Here is a 21,479-nt window from a genome sequence, read left to right as displayed (position 1 = left end):
AAACAGTTACTACCCCAGCCTGGGCCTCTGCTCTGTAGCTCTCCAGCGAAAGTAATCTTCTCTTCCTGGTAAGGAGGCATGAGGTGGTCGAGTGTCTCACCACAAATCAAAGCTAAATGCCAAATTGTTGGGCCAGGGGGGAGTTAGTTCGTGATTTCTCCATAGCCTTGGCCAGACTTGTTTACCCTGTCTAATTCTAAACCACGTTTCTATAAACATGTTTACACAGCAAATTGTTTTTGGAAGAGAGACTGTACTGATCTTGGACTGAACATCACACAAGTCTGTCTGCTCCTGTTTTGTGAGTAAATATACAAGACTTAATATTAGTAATATGCAGGTGCACTAATGTTGCTGCAAACCACCGTGATGATCATTCCAGAGCAGTAGTCTTGTTTTATTTGAAATGTTCTGTGCCATTCCTATTCAGAGGTGTTGTGTGTCCATTTGTGGTTTTCAGGTCATTTAAGAACAATCTTCAACAGTGTTCAAGTCAACACTTCGCTTTTGTTTCTGGTATTTAATTGTATTTATTGGCTCAAGGTAGAGCGGAAATGAGATTTCAGGCACACCAGGGCTGATCATAATGTGGGACATTATAACTGAAATGATAAAACAAGTTGAAACATCTACAGGATGTCTCTGTTCTGGAAGTAAGTATCTCTAGCAGACAGACAGTAGGCCTTCACACGGAACCTGTTCAGTGAGGCAGGCTGTTTACTTGCATAGAGACGGTGTTTTTCTCTATGTGCTGCGTCTTGTCTCCAGTCTGTGTACTGTAGCTCTGACTGGGGATACACATGTCATCGCACCACTCCAGGGGTGAATCTAATCAGATTTAGAAGTTGTGCCAGAACTGTGAAAGGAACATCCATCTGAAAGGTGACATTACCCAGCAGCCCTAGGGTCCCAGAACCAGACCACAATTTCTGGTGCTGCTCACAACTCAGAGCTCCGGGCTTAGAGGTTCACTAGGCAGAACTAATGGGAGAAGTGTGTGGGAAACACACACATGCACGCCTGTACACACACAGCATAAGCTATAATTAAAATAGACAATGAAATAAGCATTGGTTGAAATATGTGGCGCTAGCATCTGCTTAGAAAGTATTATGATTCGGCTAATGATAAATCACTTCTAGATAGAGGTTTGCAGTCACTAGAGCCCTCATTCTCAGCTGGAACCTGACAGCCGGCCAGGCCTCAAATTCTGTGAATTGGTTCGGACTGGGCTGAGCGGGTTTTGGGCTTGCCCGTGCTGTATTAAGAAAATAAAAAACAGTGTCTGAGTACCTTTTAGCCTACTACAGCTCTCTCTCAGCTGCAGACACTAGCGGTGCCCTGGATTCCAATATTGGCTGGGCCAGAGAAATTTGTGGCCATGATTAAACTTATTTTTCTGATGATTTAAATATTTCAATTTAGCGATACGAATAGGCTGGAGTGCACTCGGGAGAATGATGATCCATGAGACCACGACAGGCAGCGCATCTCAGTATCAGGAGAAGCCCATGCATCTGTTAACGCCGATTCAGTGCGTTCAGGAAGTATTGACACACTTATTCCACATTTTGTGTTACAGCCTGAATTTAAAATGTATTAAACTGAGATTTTGTGTCACTGGCCTACACACAATACCCCATCATTTAAAAGTGGAATTATGTTTTTAGAAATGTTTTGAAATGTATTCAAAATAAAACACTGAAATGTCTTGCGTCAATAAGTATTCAACCCGTTTGTTATTGCAATACTAAACACGTTCAGGTGTAGAAATGTGCTTAAAAAGTCACTTAATAAGTTGCATGTACTCACTCTATGTGCAATAATAGTGTTTAACATGATTTTTTAATGACTACCACATCTCTGTACCCCACAAATACAATTAAGACCAGGAGGGTTTTCCAATGCCTCGCAAAGAAGGGCACCTATTGGTAGATGTGTAAAAAAGCAAAAAAAAGCAGACATTAAATATCTCTTTGAGCATGGTAAAGTTATTAATTACACTTTGGATGGTGTATCAATACACCCAGTCACTACAAAGATACAGGCGTCCTTCCTAACTCAGTTGTCGGACAAGAAGGAAACCGCTCAGGGATTTCACCATGAGGCCAATGGTGACTTTAAAACTGTTACATTGTTCTTCAACATGTGTTTAAAACTATCTGGCCTTAATGGCCATGTAGTCTTATAATCTCCACCCGGCACAGCCAGAAGAAGACTGACCCCCCCCCTCCCCCCGAGCCTGGTTCCTCTCAAGGTTTCTTCCTACTGTAGGTTCCTGCCTTACTAGGGAGTTTTTCCTAGCCACCGTGCTTCATTGCTTGCTGTTTGCGGTTTTAGGCTGGGTTTCTGTATAGCACTTTGTAGCATCTGCTGATGTAAAAAGGACTTCATAAATACATTTGATTGAGTTTCATTGATTAATGGCTGTGATGGGAGAAAACTGAGGATGGATCAACAACATTGTAGTTACTCTACATTACTAACCTAAATGACAGATTCTAACATGTATAGACTCAGGGGGTGTCAATACTTACAGTGCCTTGCGAAAGTATTTGGCCCCCTTGAACTTTGCGACCTTTTGCCACATTTCAGGCTTCAAACATAAAGATATAAAACTGTATTTTTTTGTGAAGAATCAACAACAAGTGGGACACAATCATGAAGTGGAACGACATTTATTGGATATTTCAAACTTTTTTTAACAAATCAAAAACGGAAAAATTGGGCGTGCAAAATTATTCAGCCCCCTTAAGTTAATACTTTGTAGCGCCACCTTTTGCTGCGATTACAGCTGTAAGTCGCTTGGGGTATGTCTCTATCAGTTTTGCAAATCGAGAGACTGAAATGTTTTCCCATTCCTCCTTGCAAAACAGCTCGAGCTCAGTGAGGTTGGATGGAGAGCATTTGTGAACAGCAGTTTTCAGTTCTTTCCACAGATTCTCGATTGGATTCAGGTCTGGACTTTGACTTGACCATTCTAACACCTGGATATGTTTATTTTTGAACCATTCCATTGTAGATTTTGCTTTATGCTTTGGATCATTGTCTTGTTGGAAGACAAATCTCCGTCCCAGTCTCAGGTCTTTTGCAGACTCCATCAGGTTTTCTTCCAGAATGGTCCTGTATTTGGCTCCATCCATCTTCCCATCAATTTTAACCATCTTCCCTGTCCCTGCTGAAGAAAAGCAGGCCCAAACCATGATGCTACCACCACCATGTTTGACAGTGGTGATGGTGTGTTCAGGGTGATGAGCTGTGTTGCTTTTACGCCAAACATAACGTCTTGCAAGTTCAATTTTGGTTTAATCTGACCAGAGCACCTTCTTCCACATGTTTGGTGTGTCTCCCAGGTGGCTTGTGGCAAACTTTAAACAACACTTTTTATGGATATCTTTAAGAAATGGCTTTCTTCTTGCCACTCTTCCATAAAGGCCAGATTTGTGCAATATACGACTGATTGTTGTCCTATGGACAGAGTCTCCCACCTCAGCTGTAGATCTCTGCAGTTCATCCAGAGTGATCATGGGCCTCTTGGCTGCATCTCTGATCAGTCTTCTCCTTGTATGAGCTGAAAGTTTAGAGGGAAGGCCAGGTCTTGGTAGATTTGCAGTGGTCTGATACTCCTTCCATTTCAATATTATCGCTTGCACAGTGCTCCTTGGGATGTTTAAAGCTTGGGAAATCTTTTTGTATCCAAATCCGGCTTTAAACTTCTTCACAACAGTATCTCGGACCTGCCTGGTGTGTTCCTTGTTCTTCATGCTGCTCTCTGCGCTTTTAACGGACCTCTGAGACTATCACAGTGCAGGTGCATTTATACGGAGACTTGATTACACACAGGTGGATTGTATTTATCATCATTAGTCATTTAGGTCAACATTGGATCATTCAGAGATCCTCACTGAACTTCTGGAGAGAGTTTGCTGCACTGAAAGTAAAGGGGCTGAATAATTTTGCACGCCCAATTTTTCAGTTTTTGATTTGTTAAAGAAGTTTGAAATATCCAATAAATGTCGTTCCACTTCATGATTGTGTCCCACTTGTTGTTGATTCTTCACAAAAAAATACAGTTTTATATCTTTATGTTTGAAGCCTGAAATGTGGCAAAAGGTCGCAAAGTTCAAGGGGGCCGAATACTTTCGCAAGGCACTGTATGTAAATGAGATATTTCTGTATTTCGTTTTCAATACATTTGCCCAAAAATATTTTCACTTTGTCATTATGGGTGACCATGTGTAGATGGTTGGGCTAAAAATCTATTTAATGCATTTTGTATTCAGGTTGTAACACAACAAAATGTGGAATAAGTCAAGAGGTACACCCTAGACTTCCCTGTTAATGTGCCTTGCTGTAAACTATCACAAGTAGACCCATAACTGATCCAAATGTTTTCTTAATAAAACATGCATTCAAAACACAGGGTGTTTAAACGTTTCTTTCTGGCAGAACATCTTATTCATTTATTGTTTCATTATTCAAGACTAACTTTGTTATTTTATTTCAAAATAAAATGCTTTATTTTATTGAAAGGCATGAATGACATGTAATGACAAAAAGTAAATAAATAATAATGTGTTATATTGAAGTAGGCTGTTACATTAAGGCAGATAAAACAGGATGTACTCTCATAGCTTGATTGTGGATAAGTTATACAAGGCTACTTACTACGTGAGTCAAGAGGAAAACAATACACTTGATTTAGGCTACATTATGGCATGCTATGTATTTCTGATCAGTGCTAGATGGGCAAATGAGCTAGCACCTCCAGATCAATTATCTAAAAATACTGTGGCGTTTACAGGTTTCCCAATCTTTACTAGCTTAAATAACAAATGGACAGAGAGGGAAATATGGTTAATGCCAACAGGCATTTGAATGTTACACTGCACGGAGTAACGGGGAACTGCACAAAACAACAAAGCTAGCATGAAATAGCAAGCCATAAATCACAGTCCAGCGGGAGGTATCTCCCCAGAGAAATAATCACAAGAGAGAGAAAATGGGTCTCTCCCCACTATGTATATCTCCACAAACCAATGTGCAGCTCCCCCTTCTTCTATTACCATAACAAACCCATCAACAATGAACTTGACTATTGCTGCCAGCCTGGGGCAGGGTTTGCCCACCCTACCTCCTGAGGATACTCCTAAAATAGAGAAAGAGATTCACTGAAAAAAAAATCACATTGATTGATTATCAGACAAGTCGAGGCTTTTGGTCGGGAGTCGGACAGGGTACTACATGAGTGAAGAGCAAATTCCACTTGTTAAGCTATATAACATGCTAGAATTTTGTGGGGGTCAGCTAATATACGTTCCAAGATGGCGTAGCAGTAGGACGTGTTGTCGTGTTCCTTGTATATATCGTTTGTTTTCTTCACATATCTTTAAAACTTTTTGCTGAACCTCAACTTCTTCTAAATACTCTCCTGCAACCCGCCTCACCCAACGTAGCTTTTTTTCCTAAAGTATTTATATTTACTTCGGATCTGGAACCCCTCAACTGAAGCTAGCCAACTAGCAAACTAACTACCAGCTTCAGCAAAACATTGCTAGCGGTCTTCAGCTAACCGGTCAGCTAACCGGTCATCAGCTAACCTTTAGCTCGGAAAGCTCTCGCCAGTTCGAACAACGCGACTCTAACCAGAGCATAACGGACCTATCTATTATTTTATTTTTATTTTTCACCCCCGGATTCCCATCGCAAACGGAACATTTTGAGCTCCTGGGCTACAATATCCAGACCCACGACCGGTCCATTGATGTCACCGCATGAAGAGGAATAAACAGACTCCCCCCATCGCGACGTCCCCAAAGGCTAACTCTCTAGCCCTTGCTATCTCCTTGCTTGCAAATTCGGCCTGCTAACTGCTAGCTTGTTTAGCCCGGTCCGCTAACTGCTACCGTGTTTAGCACCGTCTACTAACTGTTAGCTTGTTAGCACAGGCCTGCTAACCATCTGAATCGCCGCGTCCCAAACACTCACTGAACCCATATTTACTTTCTATCCCTTTTCGATTTTTTATTTGTTTATACCTTCCGGTAACCTGCCTCACCCAATGTGATACGGAACCGCTATTATCTTTACATTTTTAGAACACACTCAAGAACCTTCAGAAGCTAACCAGCTAACTGGCTACAAGCTATTTAGTCATTGTTAGTTTTCTAACCTGGATAACACTCGCCAGTCCAGCTTCCCTGCCCCATCCACCGCTGCCCCTTGGACACTGATCACTTGGCTACATAGCTGATGCATGCTGGACTGTCCATTAATTCACGGTAATCCATTCTGCTTGTTTATGTTTTATCTGTCGGCCCCAGCCGCATTTAGGCTCTGTGTGTAGTTAATCCGACCCTCTCTGCCTAATCAATCGCCATTCTACCTGCTGTTGTTGTGCTAGCTGATTAGCTGTTGTTGTCTCACCTACTGTTTTAGCTAGCTCTCCCAATTCAACACCTGTGATTACTGTATACCTTGCTGTATGTCTCTCTCAAATGTCAATATGCCTTGTATACTGTTGTGCAGGTTAGTTATCATTGTTTTAGTTTACAATGGAGCCCCTAGTTCCACTCTTTATACCCCTGATACCTCCTTTGTCCCACCCCCCACACATGCGGTGACCTCACCCATTACAACCAGCATGTCCAGAGATACAACCTCTCTCATCATCACCCAGTGCCTGGGCTTACCTCCGCTGTACCCGCACCCCACCATACCCCTGTCTGCGCATTATGCCCTGAATATATTCTACCATGCCCAGAAACCTGCTCCTCTTATTCTCTGTCCCCAACGCCCTAGGCGACCAGTTTTGATAGCCTTCAGCCGCACCCTCATACTACTCCTTCTCTGTTCCGCGGGTGATGTGGAGGTAAACCCAGGCCCTGCATGTCCCCAGGCACCCTCATTTGTTGACTTCTGTGATCGAAAAAGCCTTGGTTTCATGCATGTCAACATCAGAAGCCTCCTCCCTAAGTGTGTCTTACTCACTGCTCTAGCACACTCTGCTAACCCTGATGTCCTTGCCGTGTCTGAATCCTGGCTCAGGAAGGCCACCAAAAATTCTGAGATTTCCATACCCAACTATAACATCTTCCGTCAAGATAGAACTGCCAAAGGGGGAGGAGTTGCAGTCTACTGCAGAGATAGCCTGCAAAGTAATGTCATACTCTCCAGGTCCATACCCAAACAGTTCGAACTACTAATTTTGAAAATTACTCTCTCCAGAAATAAGTCTCTCACTGTTGCCGCCTGCTACCGACCCCCCTCAGCTCCCAGCTGTGCCCTGGACACCATTTGTGAATTGATCGCCCCCCATCTAGCTTCAGAGTTTGTTCTGTTAGGTGACCTAAACTGGGATATGCTTAACACCCCGGCAGTCCTACAATCTAAGCTAGATGCCCTCAATCTCACTCAAATCATCAAGGAACCCACCAGGTACAACCCTAACTCTGTAAACAAGGGCACCCTCATTGACGTCATCCTGACCAACTGGCCCTCCAAATACACCTCCGCTGTCTACAACCAGGATCTCAGCGATCACTGCCTCATTGCCTGTATCCGCTACGGAGCTGCAGTCAAACGACCACCCCTCATCACTGTCAAACGCTCCCTAAAACACTTCTGTGAGCAGGCCTTTCTAATCGACCTGGCCCGGGTATCCTGGAAGGACATTGACCTCATCCCGTCAGTTGAGGATGCCTGGTCTTTCTTTAAAAGTAACTTCCTCACCATTTTAGATAAGCATGCTCCGTTCAAAAAATGCAGAACTAAGAACAGATATAGCCCCTGGTTCACTCCAGACCTGACTGCCCTCGACCAGCACAAAAACATCCTGTGGCGGACTGCGCTAACATCGAATAGTCCCCGCGATATGCAACTGTTCAGGGAAGTCAGGAACCAATACACACAGTCAGTCAGGAAAGCTAAAGCCAACTTCTTCAGGCAGAAGTTTGCATCCTGTAGCTCCAACTCCAAAAAGTTCTGGGACACTGTGAAGTCCATGGAGAACAAGAGCACCTCCTCCCAGCTGCCCACTGCACTGAGACTAGGTAACATGGTCACCACCGATAAATCCATGATTATCGAAAACTTCAACAAGCATTTCTCAACGGCTGGCCATGCCTTCCGCCTGGCTACTCCAACCTCGGACAACAGCTCCCCCCCCCCCGCAGCTACTCGCCCAAGCCTCTCCAGGTTCTCCTTTACCCAAATCCAGATAGCAGATGTCCTGAAAGAGCTGCAAAACCTGGACCCGTACAAATCAGCTGGGCTGGACAATCTGGACCCTCTATTCCTGAAACTATCCGCCGCCATTGTCGCAACCCCTATTACCAGCCTGTTCAACCTCTCTTTCATATCGTCTGAGATCCCCAAGGATTGGAAAGCTGCCGCAGTCATCCCCCTCTTCAAAGGGGGCGACACCCTGGACCCAAACTGTTACAGACCTATATCCATCCTGCCCTGCCTATCTAAGGTCTTCGAAAGCCAAGTCAACAAACAGGTCACTGACCATCTTGAATCCCACCGTACCTTCTCCGCTGTGCAATCTGGTTTCCGAGCCGGTCACGGGTGTACCTCAGCCACGCTCAAGGTACTAAACGATATCATAACCGCCATCGATAAAAGACAGTACTGTGCAGCCGTCTTCATAGACCTTGCCAAGGCTTTCGACTCTGTCAATCACCGTATTCTTATCGGCAGACTCAGTAGCCTCGGTTTTTCGGATGACTGCCTTGCCTGGTTCACCAATTACTTTGCAGACAGAGTTCAGTGTGTCAAATCGGAGGGCATGCTGTCCGGTCCTCTGGCAGTCTCTATGGGGGTGCCACAGGGTTCAATTCTCGGGCCGACTCTTTTCTCTGTATATATCAATGATGTTTCTCATGCTGCGGGCGATTCCCTGATCCACCTCTACGCAGACGACACCATTCTATATACTTCCGGCCCGTCCTTGGACACTGTGCTATCTAACCTCCAAACGAGCTTCAATGCCATACAGCACTCCTTCCGTGGCCTCCAACTGCTCTTAAACGCTAGTAAAACCAAATGCATGCTTTTCAACCGTTCGCTGCCTGCACCCGCACGCCTGACCAGCATCACCACCCTGGATGGTTCCGACCTTGAATATGTGGACATCTATAAGTACCTAGGTGTCTGGCTAGACTCTAAACTCTCCTTCCAGACCCATATCAAACATCTCCAATCGAAAATCAAATCAAGAGTCGGCTTTCTATTCCGCAACAAAGCCTCCTTTACTCACGCCGCCAAACTTACCCTAGTAAAACTGACTATCCTACCGATCCTCGACTTCGGCGACGTCATCTACAAAATTGCTTCCAACACTCTACTCAGCAAACTGGATGCAGTTTATCACAGTGCCATCCGTTTTGTCACTAAAGCACCTTATACCACCCACCACTGCGACTTGTATGCTCTAGTCGGCTGGCCCTCGCTACATATTCGTCGCCAGACCCACTGGCTCCAGGTCATCTACAAGTCCATGCTAGGTAAAGCTCCGCCTTATCTCAGTTCACTGGTTACGATGGCAACACCCATCCGTAGCACGCGCTCCAGCAGGTGTATCTCACTGATCATCCCTAAAGCCAACACCTCATTTGGCCGCCTTTCGTTCCAGTTCTCTGCTGCCTGTGACTGGAACGAATTGCAAAAATCGCTGAAGTTGGAGACTTTTATCTCCCTCACCAACTTCAAACATCTGCTATCTGAGCAGCTAACCGATCGCTGCAGCTGTACATAGTCTATTGGTAAATAGCCCACCCATTTTCACCTACCTCATCCCCATACTGTTTTTATTTATTTATTTTTATTTTTCTGCTCTTTTGCACACCAATATCTCTACCTGTACATAACCATCTGATCATTTATCACTCCAGTGTTAATCTGCATAATTGTAATTATTTGCCTACCTCATTTTTTTTTTTTTTTTTTTTACCTTTATTTAACCAGGCAAGTCAGTTAAGAACAAATTCTTATTTTCAATGACGGCCTGGGAACAGTGGGTTAACTGCCTGTTCAGGGGCAGAACGACAGATTTGTACCTTGTCAGCTCGGGGGTTTGAACTCGCAACTTTCCGGTTACTAGTCCAACGCTCTAACCACTAGGCTACCCTGCCGCTCATGCCTTTTGCACACAATGTATATATAGACTCCCCTTTTTTTCTACTGTGTTATTGACTTGTTAATTGTTTACTCCATGTGTAACTCTGTGTTGTCTGTTCACACTGCTATGCCTTATCTTGGCCAGGTCGCAGTTGCAAATGAGAACTTGTTCTCAACTAGCCTACCTGGTTAAATAAAGGTGAAATAAAATTAAAAAAAATAAAAAATATATGAGCAAACTAAAAAATATAGCTAACGTTAACATTTTCCCAGCCTAATTGTTATTGATTGATTAATCAAGATGAGTGTCTCAAAGCAGCGAGTTGGTGCTGTCCCAATCAAATCGGTGCTGAAATGTGTATTTGTAATTATTAAGGATCCCTATTAGCTGCTGCCAAGGCACCAGCTACTCTTCCTGGGGTCAAACAACATTAAGGCAGTTATATATAATTTAAAACATTACATGACAGGCCTCCCGGGTGGCGCAGTGGTTAACGCCCAGGCTCTGGGTTCATGCCCAGGCTCTGTCGTAACCGACCGGGAGGTCCGTGGGGCGACGCACAATTGGCCTAGCGTTGTCCGGGTTTGGCCGGTAGGGAAATCCTTGTCTCATCGCGCACCAGCGACTCCTGTGGCGGGCCGGGCGCAGTGCGCGCTAACCAAGGTTGCCAGGTGCACAGTGTTTCCTCCGACACATTGGTGCAGCTGGCTTCCGGGTTGGATGGCGCTGTGTTAAGAAGCAGTGCGGCTTGGTTGGGTTGTGGACGCATGACTTTCAACCTTCGTCTCTCCCGAGCCCGTACGGGAGTTGTTGCGATGAGACAAGATAGTAGCTACTAAACAATTGGATACCATGAAATTGGGGAGAAAAAGGGGTCAAATGAAATTTATAAAAGACATTACATTTCAGAACACTTTACCCAATACATTTAGTGTGTTCCTTCAGGCCACTACTCCACTATCATATATTTACAATACAACATCTACGTGTACATGTGTGTAGAGTGCGTGTCTTATCATGTGTATGTGTGTCTGTGCCTGTGGGTGTCTCTTCACAGTTCCCGCTGCTCCATAAGTTGTATTTTTATCTACCCCCCCCTCAAGTCTGTTCTTGATTCTGGGATTGTGAAGAGACCTTTGGTGTCATGACTTGTGGGGTATGTATGGGTGTCTGAGCTGTGTGCTGGTAGTTTAAACAGACACCTCGGTGCATTCAGCATGTCAACACTTCTTACAAAAACAAGTAGTGATGAAGTCAATCTCTTCCATTTTGAGCCATGAGATTTACATGCATATTATTAATTTTAGCTCTCTGTGTACATTTAAGGGCCAGCCGTGCTGCCCATTTCTGAGACAATTCAAATTTTCCGAAGTCCCTCTTTGTTGCACCTGACCACATGACTGAAGAGTAGTCCAGGTTCGACAGAACTAGGGCCTGTAGGACCTTCCTTGTTGATAGTGTTAAAAAGGAAGAGCAGCACTTTATTATGGACAGACTTCTCCCCATCTTAGCTACTATTGTATCAACATGTTTTGACCATGACAATTTACAATCCAGGTTTACTCCAAGCAGTTTAGTCACCTCAACTTGCTCAAGTTCTACATTATTTATTACAAGATTTAGTTGAGGTTTAGGGTTTAGTGAATGATTTGTCTCAAATACAATGCTTTTAGTTTTTGAAATATTTAGGACTAACTTATTCCTTGCCACCCATTCGGAAACTAACTGCAGCTCTTTATTGTAGTGTTGCAGTGATTTCACTTGCTGTAGTAGCTGACGTGTATAGGGTTGAGTTATCCGCAAACACAGACACACTGGCTTTACTCAGGCCAGTGGCATGTCATTAGTAAAGATTCAAAAAAGTAAGGGGCCTAGACAGCTGCCCTGGGGAATTCCTGAATCTACCTGTATTATGTTAGAGAGGCTTCCATTACTCTCTGTGTTCTGTTAGACAGATAACTCTATCCACAATATAGCAGGGGGTGTAAAGCCATAACACAAGTTTTTCCATCTGCAGACTATCATCAATAATGTCAATAGCCACACTGAAGTCTAACAAAACAGCTCCCACAATATTTTTATCATACATTTCTCTCAGCCAATCATCAGTCATTTGTGTAAGTGCCATGGTTGTTGAATGTCCTTTCCTATAAGTGTGTCAATTAGTTTACAGTAAAATAGCATTGGTCAAACACCATTTTTTCCAAAAGTTTACTAAGGGTTGGTAACAGGCTGATTGGTTGGCTATTTGAGCCAGTAAAGGGAGCTTTACTATTCTTGGGTAGCGGAAATACTTTTGCTTCCCTCCAGGCCTGAGGGAACACACTTTCTAGTAGGCTTAGATTGAAGATATGGCAATAATAGTGGCAATAATGATCATCTAGGTCAGGATTTCCCAAACTCTATTTCTTTTAAATTAGTATAGGCTAATTGTTGGATATGACTTTGGGAGTTTCAGTATGAGCAAGAATTTGATACATTCATTCAATTGCATTAGCCTGCTTTATTCCAATATTTTCATAATTCAGTTCATTAAGGTGAGGTATCCTCTCAAAATGTTGGATTATTGTGTGCTTATTGACATTTACTGCATTGATTGATAGGACTAGGAAAATAAGCATTTTACTGCACCTGCCATAACACCTGCTAAACTTTGTACCCGACCAATACAATTGTATTTTATTGATGGCTGTTTTCTCATCTCCTCACTCCGCTGCCGCCCTCTCACAGTTCCACTCTGCTCTGACATGCATTGTAGCGTCCCGTTGATGACCCTTTCTATTTCCGCAGGAAGTGCAGATGGAACCCATCATGTTCGACGCCCTGAAGGACCCGAGGAAAGGCAGACAACGCTGCAAGAACCAGGAGAGGGAGGGGCTTCCATCAGCTCATCTACCAATCAGAGCAACTATAGACTATGTGAAGAGTAAGTCCATAGCAATAGCCAACAGTAAGCCACAGCTTACAGATAGAACTAGCCTACTGCAACCAATACTAGTATACAGTACAATGGTGAAAATATAATTCTGACAACCTCTGTCTGTTTGACAGATTTGACTAATAACATAATCATTGTTTTGACTGACTTATTGATTGATTGACTGATTGTATTACTGATTAGTTGATCAACTGACTGATTGATTCATTAATTTATTGATTGGCTGTTGTATTTGTATTGTTCCAGAAGGGGAGCTGAGAGCAGCTATGATCCATTGGGATGAGGCGCAGGGCCACCTGAAGAAGATGCGTTACCATGACGGCCGTCTCCTGGTGGATGAGCCAGGCCTGTACTCCGTCTACGCCAAGACCTGTTTCCGCTACTACGACCTGGGACCTGACACAGAGCCTGGCGATGCTACGCCCCAGGCCGTGGACGTGAACAACGCCCAGCTCATCCAGTATATCTCCCACGAGAAACACACGTCCCTGCCCAGCAAGTCTGTGGTGCTGATGAAGACAGGCAGCACCATGCGCTGGAATAACTCCCAGTATAACATGTACTGTGCCCAGCAGGGCAGGGGGGTGATGCTACAGCAAGGGGATGGACTGTTTGTTAATGTGTCCAATGCCTGGATGCTGGATCCTGAACCAGAGGGGACGTACTTTGGGGCGATCAAGATAGGGAACTGAAACCGCGTACAGAGGAGGAGGAGGATGTGCTACTGAACGTTCTATAGACGTAACTGCCAAAGAACCACTGAGAGAGAGACAGAGCACTTGTTGTATGTAACATTACTGAATTTGTATTTGATTTGTTTGAGTTTTTTATTGAAAGGAATGGGCTATGTTGCTCTTCACCAGATAGAGAATTAGGATATGCAGTCATTTAAGTGAGGTGATATGGATACCTCCGTTCACTCACTAGGCCTCAACAAAACCCATATGTCGTTCACACATAGACTTAACCTGTTCCTTATGGTTCAAAACTGCACAGGATGCTTTTTAGTTCAACATTTTATAAAGTTGATAGTTATCAACCATTTTATATTGTTGATATTTCCCATTCCAGGGAGCACTTTTGAAAAATGTTGTTACGATGTGTTTTTTAAAGTATAGCAGTGTGGATCCTATCTTCTGTTTATCAGCCGACACAAAGTCATTCCTCATCGCTAGTCTGGCCCCTCATAGTTTACAAAACATTGTCATCGTCCTGAACAGAAGCACAGCTGGGGTATTTTGTTTATAACTGAGGAGAGTTTCCACCAGTGTACACTTTGGTACATTCTTAGAAAAAAGGGTTCCAAAAGGGTTCTTCGTCTGTCCCCATAGGAGACCACTTTTTGGTTCCAGGTAGAACCCTTTTTGGTTCCAGGTAAGGGTTCTACATGGAACTCAAAAGGGTTCTACCTGAAACCAACAGGGTTCTACCTTGAATCAAAAGGGGTTCTTCAAAGGGTTCTCCAATGGGGACAGCCGAAGAACCCTTTTAGGTTTTAGATAGCACCTTTTATTTTTGGAGAAAAATAATTCTCCCCAATTTTGTGATATCCAATTGGTAGTTACAATCTTTTCTCATCGCTGCAACTCCCCAACGGGCTCGGAAGAGGTAAAGATCGAGTCATACGTCCTCTGAAACATGACCCGTCAAGCCATGCTTTTGCTTAACACCTGCTCACTTAACCCAGAAGCCAGCTGCACCAATGTGTTGGAGGAAACACGGTTCAACTGACAACTGAAGTCAGCATGCAGGCGCCCGACCTGCCACAAGGAGTCGCTAGAGCGAAATGAGCGAAGGAAAGCCCCCCGGCCAAACCCTCCCCTAACCCGGACGATGCTGGGCTAATTGTCCGTTGCCCTATGGGACTCCCGGTCATGGCCGGCTGTGACACAGCCTGGAATCGAACTCCAGGCTGTAGTGATGCCTCAGCACTGCGATGCAGTGCCTTAGACCACAGCAGCACCTTTTTTTTCTAAGAGTGTACCATAAGTATAGTGTAGCCATTAGCCAATGATGCTCCTCTGTCTCTCTTGGGTAATGATGAACTCAAGTTTAGAGGGTGAGGAGGTTATTCAGTAGTTAACACAGTATTACTGTCCATTCAGGCCCAGGCAACATTTAATATTACATAGACATTATTTAAAGGAATAACAACAGCTGTGTAAGAACAATGATAAATACTGTATCAATCACTATTGATTTTTGTTTTCCAAGGAAATACAGAAAAGTGGGTATAGAAGTACTCCATAACTGCATGTACTTAGTTTAACCAGGAGAGACCTGCTGCAATCATCCCATTAACTGAGGGGAACATGGTTGTGGTTTGGGTCAAAAGTATTTTTTCTTATTTTGATTCGTTTTCCCCCAAATGACACAGTATTGAACTATTTAGTCCAGTTTTTGGTGGTTTCTACAAGTAATGATTATCAAAACGCTTAAACAACTTACGTGAAGATGCATACTGAAGATAGCTGGCCTGTCTTACCGTAGGGGAGGAGAGCAGAGATTCCTGTCTTTATGAAACTAACGGATCCAAATTGACTTTGGTCCACCTTTTAACTTATAGTTCCTTTTTTCATTTGACTCTTTGAGGTAAATGAGAATATGCACTAAATGTATTTATTTATTAGCTATAACAATGCAGATTGGGACCATTGCTTAAATGACCTGTCTGCTGTAAAATCTTGTGTATTTGATGTCTGTATTACAGTAGGAAGTACTTTGTTTATTAGTAGATGCGCTTTTATTGTCCAAACACAGGGGCTCAATGTTAAATTCTGTATTTGTATTTTTTTATTACGACAATTCTGTGTGCACTTGGCTAGCCGAAGCAGAATATACTGTCCATCATAAGACCGTAGCAAACTTCAGTTTAAAAATCTTGTACATTCTTTTTTTTTTATTTGATGTTTATTTATGTCAATTTAACTAATAAAATCATTACTTTTATATATAGGTTTGACGTTTGTTAAACATTATTTTGTCATGAATGCAAAACGCATACTATGAATTGTGGATAATGTGTTTCATCATCCTTTACAGACTTGAACAGAAAGTTTTTAAAATGAGTTAACCAAAGCTCCAGCACCACGTCTTGACCCTACAGCTATTGTCATATGGTCTAACCCCCGTCTTTACCCTACAGCTATTGTCATATGGTCTAACCCCCGTCTTCACCCTACAGCTATTGTCATATGGTCTAACCCCCGTCTTCACCCTACAGCTATTGTCATATGGTCTAACCCCCATCTTGACCCTACAGCTATTGTCATATGGTCTAACCCCCATCTTCACCCTACAGCTATTGTCATATGGTCTAACCCCCATCTTCACCCTACAGCTATTGTCATATGGTCTAACCCCCATCTTTACCCTACAGCTATTGTCATATGGTCTAACCCCCATCTTTACCCTACAGCTATTGTCATATGGTCTAACCCCCATCTTCACCCTACAGCTATTGTCATATGGTCTAACCCCCATCTTGACCCTACAGCTATTGTCATATGGTCTAACCCCCATCTTCACCCTACAGCTATTGTCATATGGTCTAACCCCCATCTTGACCCTACAGCTATTGTCATATGGTCTAACCCCCATCTTCACCCTACAGCTATTGTCATATGGTCTAACCCCCATCTTGACCCTACAGCTATTGTCATATGGTCTAACCCCCATCTTCACCCTACAGCTATTGTCATATGGTCTAACCCCCATCTTCACCCTACAGCATGTGTCGGCAACTGGTGGTCCGGGGTCCAGAACCGGTCTGCAAGTGATTTTTTTGGGAGACCCAAAGTTTTTAGTCAAAAATAGACTGTAAATTTCCCAGGAATTTAGGAAATATGTTCCCAAGTATTCCCAGAAATAAATAAAAAGAGATAATAAAGACATTGTATTTGAAAAGAAACACGATCACATATTATGATCATATTATGTGATCATGTTTCTTTTCAAATACAATAATTTGCTCCGACACAAATTGGCCAACGGCTGAATCTAGTTGCCTATCCCTGCCCTAGAGCTATTGTCACATGGTGTAACCCACTCTCCCAATAACTCTGTGCAGATATCTGAACCACAGGGGACCTGGGGAGTAAATAGTACCAGACTGGAGGCAATGAAAAATAATGACATTCATTATGTTTATTACATGGGTGTGTTTGGGAAAAGTGTGTGTATGGGATAAATATGTGATGTGTGTATATGAAATGTGGGTGGTTGTAGTGTGTTCCTGGAGTATGTGACCAGAACACAGTGAAGCTGGTTCTCCGCTCTGAGAGATGTTTAAAACCCCCTAAGGTTGATGTACGCACCCCCGAGGAAGTCTAATTAGCATAATACAAAAATTCCCATAAAAACCTGTCAGTTTAAGCTAGGGATATATGTTTTTTTGTTGCATGGGCTGCGTCTCAATTTACCGCATCCATCTATGTCACTCTTCCGCATCTGTGGTGAAAGGTGACAGAGCTATAGTGGTGTTTATCAGACCATAAGACATCCCGAAAAATCTGTCTTCTCACAATATTGTCTGTAGTGTCCAAAATTGTCTGTAGTGGTTATTATGAAAATATGAGACTCTCGCGAACACGATGGTGTTCTCAGTTTTGCTCTACGACCCACACAAGCGTCTTGGGACTTGTCTGAAGTTGGTACAGCCATTCTGCCAACTTCTGTCTGTAGCGTCCGAACAGTTTGGGCTACACACTAATATGACCCCTCTGTGGAAAGGTGAAACTCTCACAAACATGTTTTGCTCTAGGGTGCCCACAGGCCTCACAAGACTCATCTGAAGGTCCCCTGGTACCAGTTGTAAAAATGAATGGAAGTTTATGGAAACAGTATAGTGGTCTTAAAATTCTAAATAAAATATCAAAATGATCCTTGGTATATGACCTTCTTAAAACAATTCCATATAGCTTAATAGAACCACCTTCCCCCCGGCTGAGACAGGGTTTAGACTGTCTAGTGCCAAAAAAAATGAGTTAAAGACACTGAAAAAAAAAACTATAATAATGTTTCCTGATCTTCCTTAAATCTGTCAGATATAGGTCATACACTTCAGAACAAACTTCATTTAGATTTTCTAGGGTACTATCTGTTGTTCCATGTAGTGAATCTGTTATTCAATGCATACATTTTGTATGGGCTAATAGCAGTGAGGCCCAAAATATTTTTTTCATGTTTTTCTTTCTACTACAATTTCAATTTTATACTAAATTCAAAATCAAATATAAAAATGAGCCTTGCTATGAACCCCCCCTCCTCAGAGGAGGAGAGCACAGCAGCCCCCTGGATAGACCTCCTATCCCTTGGATTTAACAAGCATATGGTCTGGAGATAGCTCTCCATCCTTCACACGTCCATTTGGAGGGCCCTCAGATGGCTTGCAGCACGTTTCTCAACAATGCTCTCACTGGGTTGGAGATGGAGTGATTTGTCATGGAAATTGTGACTGAGGTGCATATGGAGTTGATCAGGTTGAATTTCAACATTTCTCTCAGAGAGAGATCTGAGTTCTAGGATTACGTATACTGCTCCAAAATGGTCCCATACTGTTTTTATTTTGATCTGTCTGATAACAATTGCACATTTTTAAGAGAGGTTGGTTCCTAAACATGAGATGTATTGCAGTCAGAAAAGGTTTTTAGGCACAATTGGTCTGTTATTCAGAAATGTTTGAACCCTTTTAGAACAATGCTTACAATGTTTTGCAATATTTGGCAGCTATCATACATTCAGCCCTCTGCACATTTTGAATATGCATTTCACAACGGTATTCCATTTGAAGTATGCAGGACAGACTTCCGCAGTGACTCGTTCTCTTCTGAAGTCACTTAATTTCACAATGCCTGGCGCTGACAAAAAAACAGTCAAATGTGTTGTGTCAGTAAACATTTAGCCAGGCTTGCCCAGGGGAACGTGTACACACACACACACACACACACACACACACAAACACACACACACGATCTAGCCAATTCTTTTAGCTGCATTCTCACTGATTCAGGGAGTAAAGGGAGTCTTATAAAGACAACTATAACAGCCACACACACACACACACACACACACACATATAGTCATAGTCCCCGCTGTACATAAAAAAGCCACATTTGGCAAAGCAGAGGAATTTATCAGCTCACTTTATTGTTCACATATGTAAAAACACAAAGTGCTACAGCAATGAAGTACAATTGGCAAAACAAGGCATGACAATGTTAATATGGAATTGAACCTACACTACAGGACATAAAACCTTTTACAGTTCCTCAAAAGACCCATTACTGCTGACTGGTATTTTCTCTATGTCTCCAGTGTGAGGAAGATGACTGTTACATGACTATCTACTAAATACAGTCCAAAGACATATTGAACTTGACTCATGACTCTTTCAGGCCACAGACATGATTTCAGTGTCTTGTCTATTGATGAGAATAATGTCTCAGCTGAGGGGTGGAGTAGGATTAAAACACCCAGTGGTGTTTTGTTTCTACGGGGTTGTTTTCCTTAGTAAATTTCAGAGGCATTGATACAGCTTCTTCTTGTACCAGTGAACCATGGGTGCTTGACTTTACGAGGTTCTGTGGTTTTGGGGGAAATAACTGCGAGGTCCGATTTTCGAAGCAGCTGGGTGCTTTGTTATTCACGGTCAGGTTGCTTAGCAGTTCGCATGCTCACACACACCGACACACACAGACTCCATTCAGCACTGAGTCAGCGTGGCCATCAATTTTCACAAGCTATATACTCTCGCCCTTCTCCTTTACTCCAGTAGAGCCCAGACATAGTCGGCTGTTTGAAGCTGACGTTTTTACCACTGGGACAATACTAACATTAGTACCATTAAAACAATAACAGTGGGAGATTTACAGGACGTTGTGTAGACGTTTGGGCGTGAGAATATGAGAGGACTATTAAGGGCCCTTGTCAGAGCCCGGGTGAGTTGATAACGTCTCAGTGTGTGTATCTCTTAGGACCATGGATCTCGAGTTGGATGACTCCTTACTGGCCGACTCCCTAGATGCCTATCGAATTGTCCCTATGGGATTAATAAAGTCGTATTGATTTGAAGTTACTCATTACATGGGCAGACTAGAACAGACAAATGGGTCAATATCATCAGAGCTAATCCAGTTTTTGTATTTATTATGGGGCCCCATTAGCTGCTGCCTTGGCTCCCTGGGGTCCAACAACATTTAAAAAAAAAAACATTACAATACATTCACGAAAGATTTCACAACATATTAAGTGTGTGCCCTCAGTCCCTTACTCTACTACCACATGTCCACAACACAAAATCAATGTGCACGTGTGTGTATAGTACGTTTGTTATCGTGTGTGTGTGTGTATGTGTCTGTGCCTATGCTTGTGTTGCTTCACAGTCCCCGCTGGTCCATAAGGTGTATTTTTATCTGTTTTTTAAATCAAATTTTACTGATTGCATGAGTTAATTGATGTGGAATAGAGTTCCATGTAGTCATGGCTCTACGTAGTACTGTGCACCTCCCATAGTCTGTTCTGGACTTGGGACTGTGAAGAGACCTCTGATGACATGTCTTGTGGGGTAAATCAGTATCAAATCAAATCAAATTTTATTTGTCACATACACATGGTTAGCAGATGTTAATGCGAGTGTAGCGAAATGCTTGTGCTTCTAGTTCCGACAATTTTTTTATTTTTAATTTTTTTTATTTCACCTTTATTTAACCAGGTAGGCAAGTTGAGAACAAGTTCTCATTTACAATTGCGACCTGGCCAAGATAAAGCAAAGCAGTTCGACACATACAACGACACAGAGTTACACATGGAGTAAAACAAACATACAGTCAATAATACAGTATAAACAAGTCTATATACGATGTGAGCAAATGAGGTGAGATAAGGGAGGTAAAGGCAAAAAGGCCATGGTGGCAAAGTAAATACAATATAGCAAGTAAAACACTGGAATGGTAGATTTGCAATGGGAGAATGTGCAAAGTAGAAATAAAAATAATGTGGTGCAAAGGAGCAAAATAAATAAATAAATAAAATACAGTAGGGAAAGAGGTAGTTGTTTGGGCTAAATTATAGGTGGGCTATGTACAGGTGCAGTAATCTGTGAGCTGCTCTGACAGTTGGTGCTTAAAGCTAGTGAGGGAGATAAGTGTTTCCAGTTTCAGAGATTTTTGTAGTTCGTTCCAGTCATTGGCAGCAGAGAACTGGAAGGAGAGACGGCCAAAGAAATAATTGGTTTTGGGGGTGACTAGAGAGATATACCTGCTGGAGCGTGTGCTACAGGTGGGAGATGCAATGGTGACCAGCGAGCTGAGATAAGGGGGGACTTTACCTAGCAGGGTCTTGTAGATGACATGGAGCCAGTGGGTTTGGCGACGAGTATGAAGCGAGGGCCAGCCAACGAGAGCGTACAGGTCGCAATGG

The 21,479-nt window shown here is 42.9% G+C and overlaps 1 protein-coding gene across 2 annotated transcripts in view; it reads left to right on the top strand.

Moving 5' to 3' along the window:
* Positions 1 to 16,016, top strand: part of LOC110501713 (A-kinase anchor protein 11) — a 64,129-nt gene extending 48,113 nt beyond the window's left edge. The window contains exons 3-4 of one of the 2 annotated variants that reach the window (XM_021579453.3): positions 12,914 to 13,049; positions 13,308 to 16,016. In XM_021579453.3, coding sequence (XP_021435128.2) covers positions 12,914 to 13,049; positions 13,308 to 13,753 — 582 coding nt within the window. In that variant the 3' untranslated portion in view covers positions 13,754 to 16,016. The remainder of the gene's footprint in view (positions 1 to 12,913; positions 13,050 to 13,307) is intronic. The other variant, XM_090215907.1, reaches the window with a different exon arrangement.
* The last annotated feature ends 5,463 nt before the right edge of the window (positions 16,017 to 21,479 follow it).

This window comes from Oncorhynchus mykiss, chromosome 22 (genome assembly GCF_057628025.1).
Source record: "Oncorhynchus mykiss isolate SJ-2025 chromosome 22, ASM5762802v1, whole genome shotgun sequence".
Classification (NCBI taxonomy): domain Eukaryota; kingdom Metazoa; phylum Chordata; class Actinopteri; order Salmoniformes; family Salmonidae; genus Oncorhynchus; species Oncorhynchus mykiss.
The sequence above is the reverse complement of the archived record's forward strand: the minus strand, read 5'-3'. Positions and strand labels throughout refer to the sequence as shown.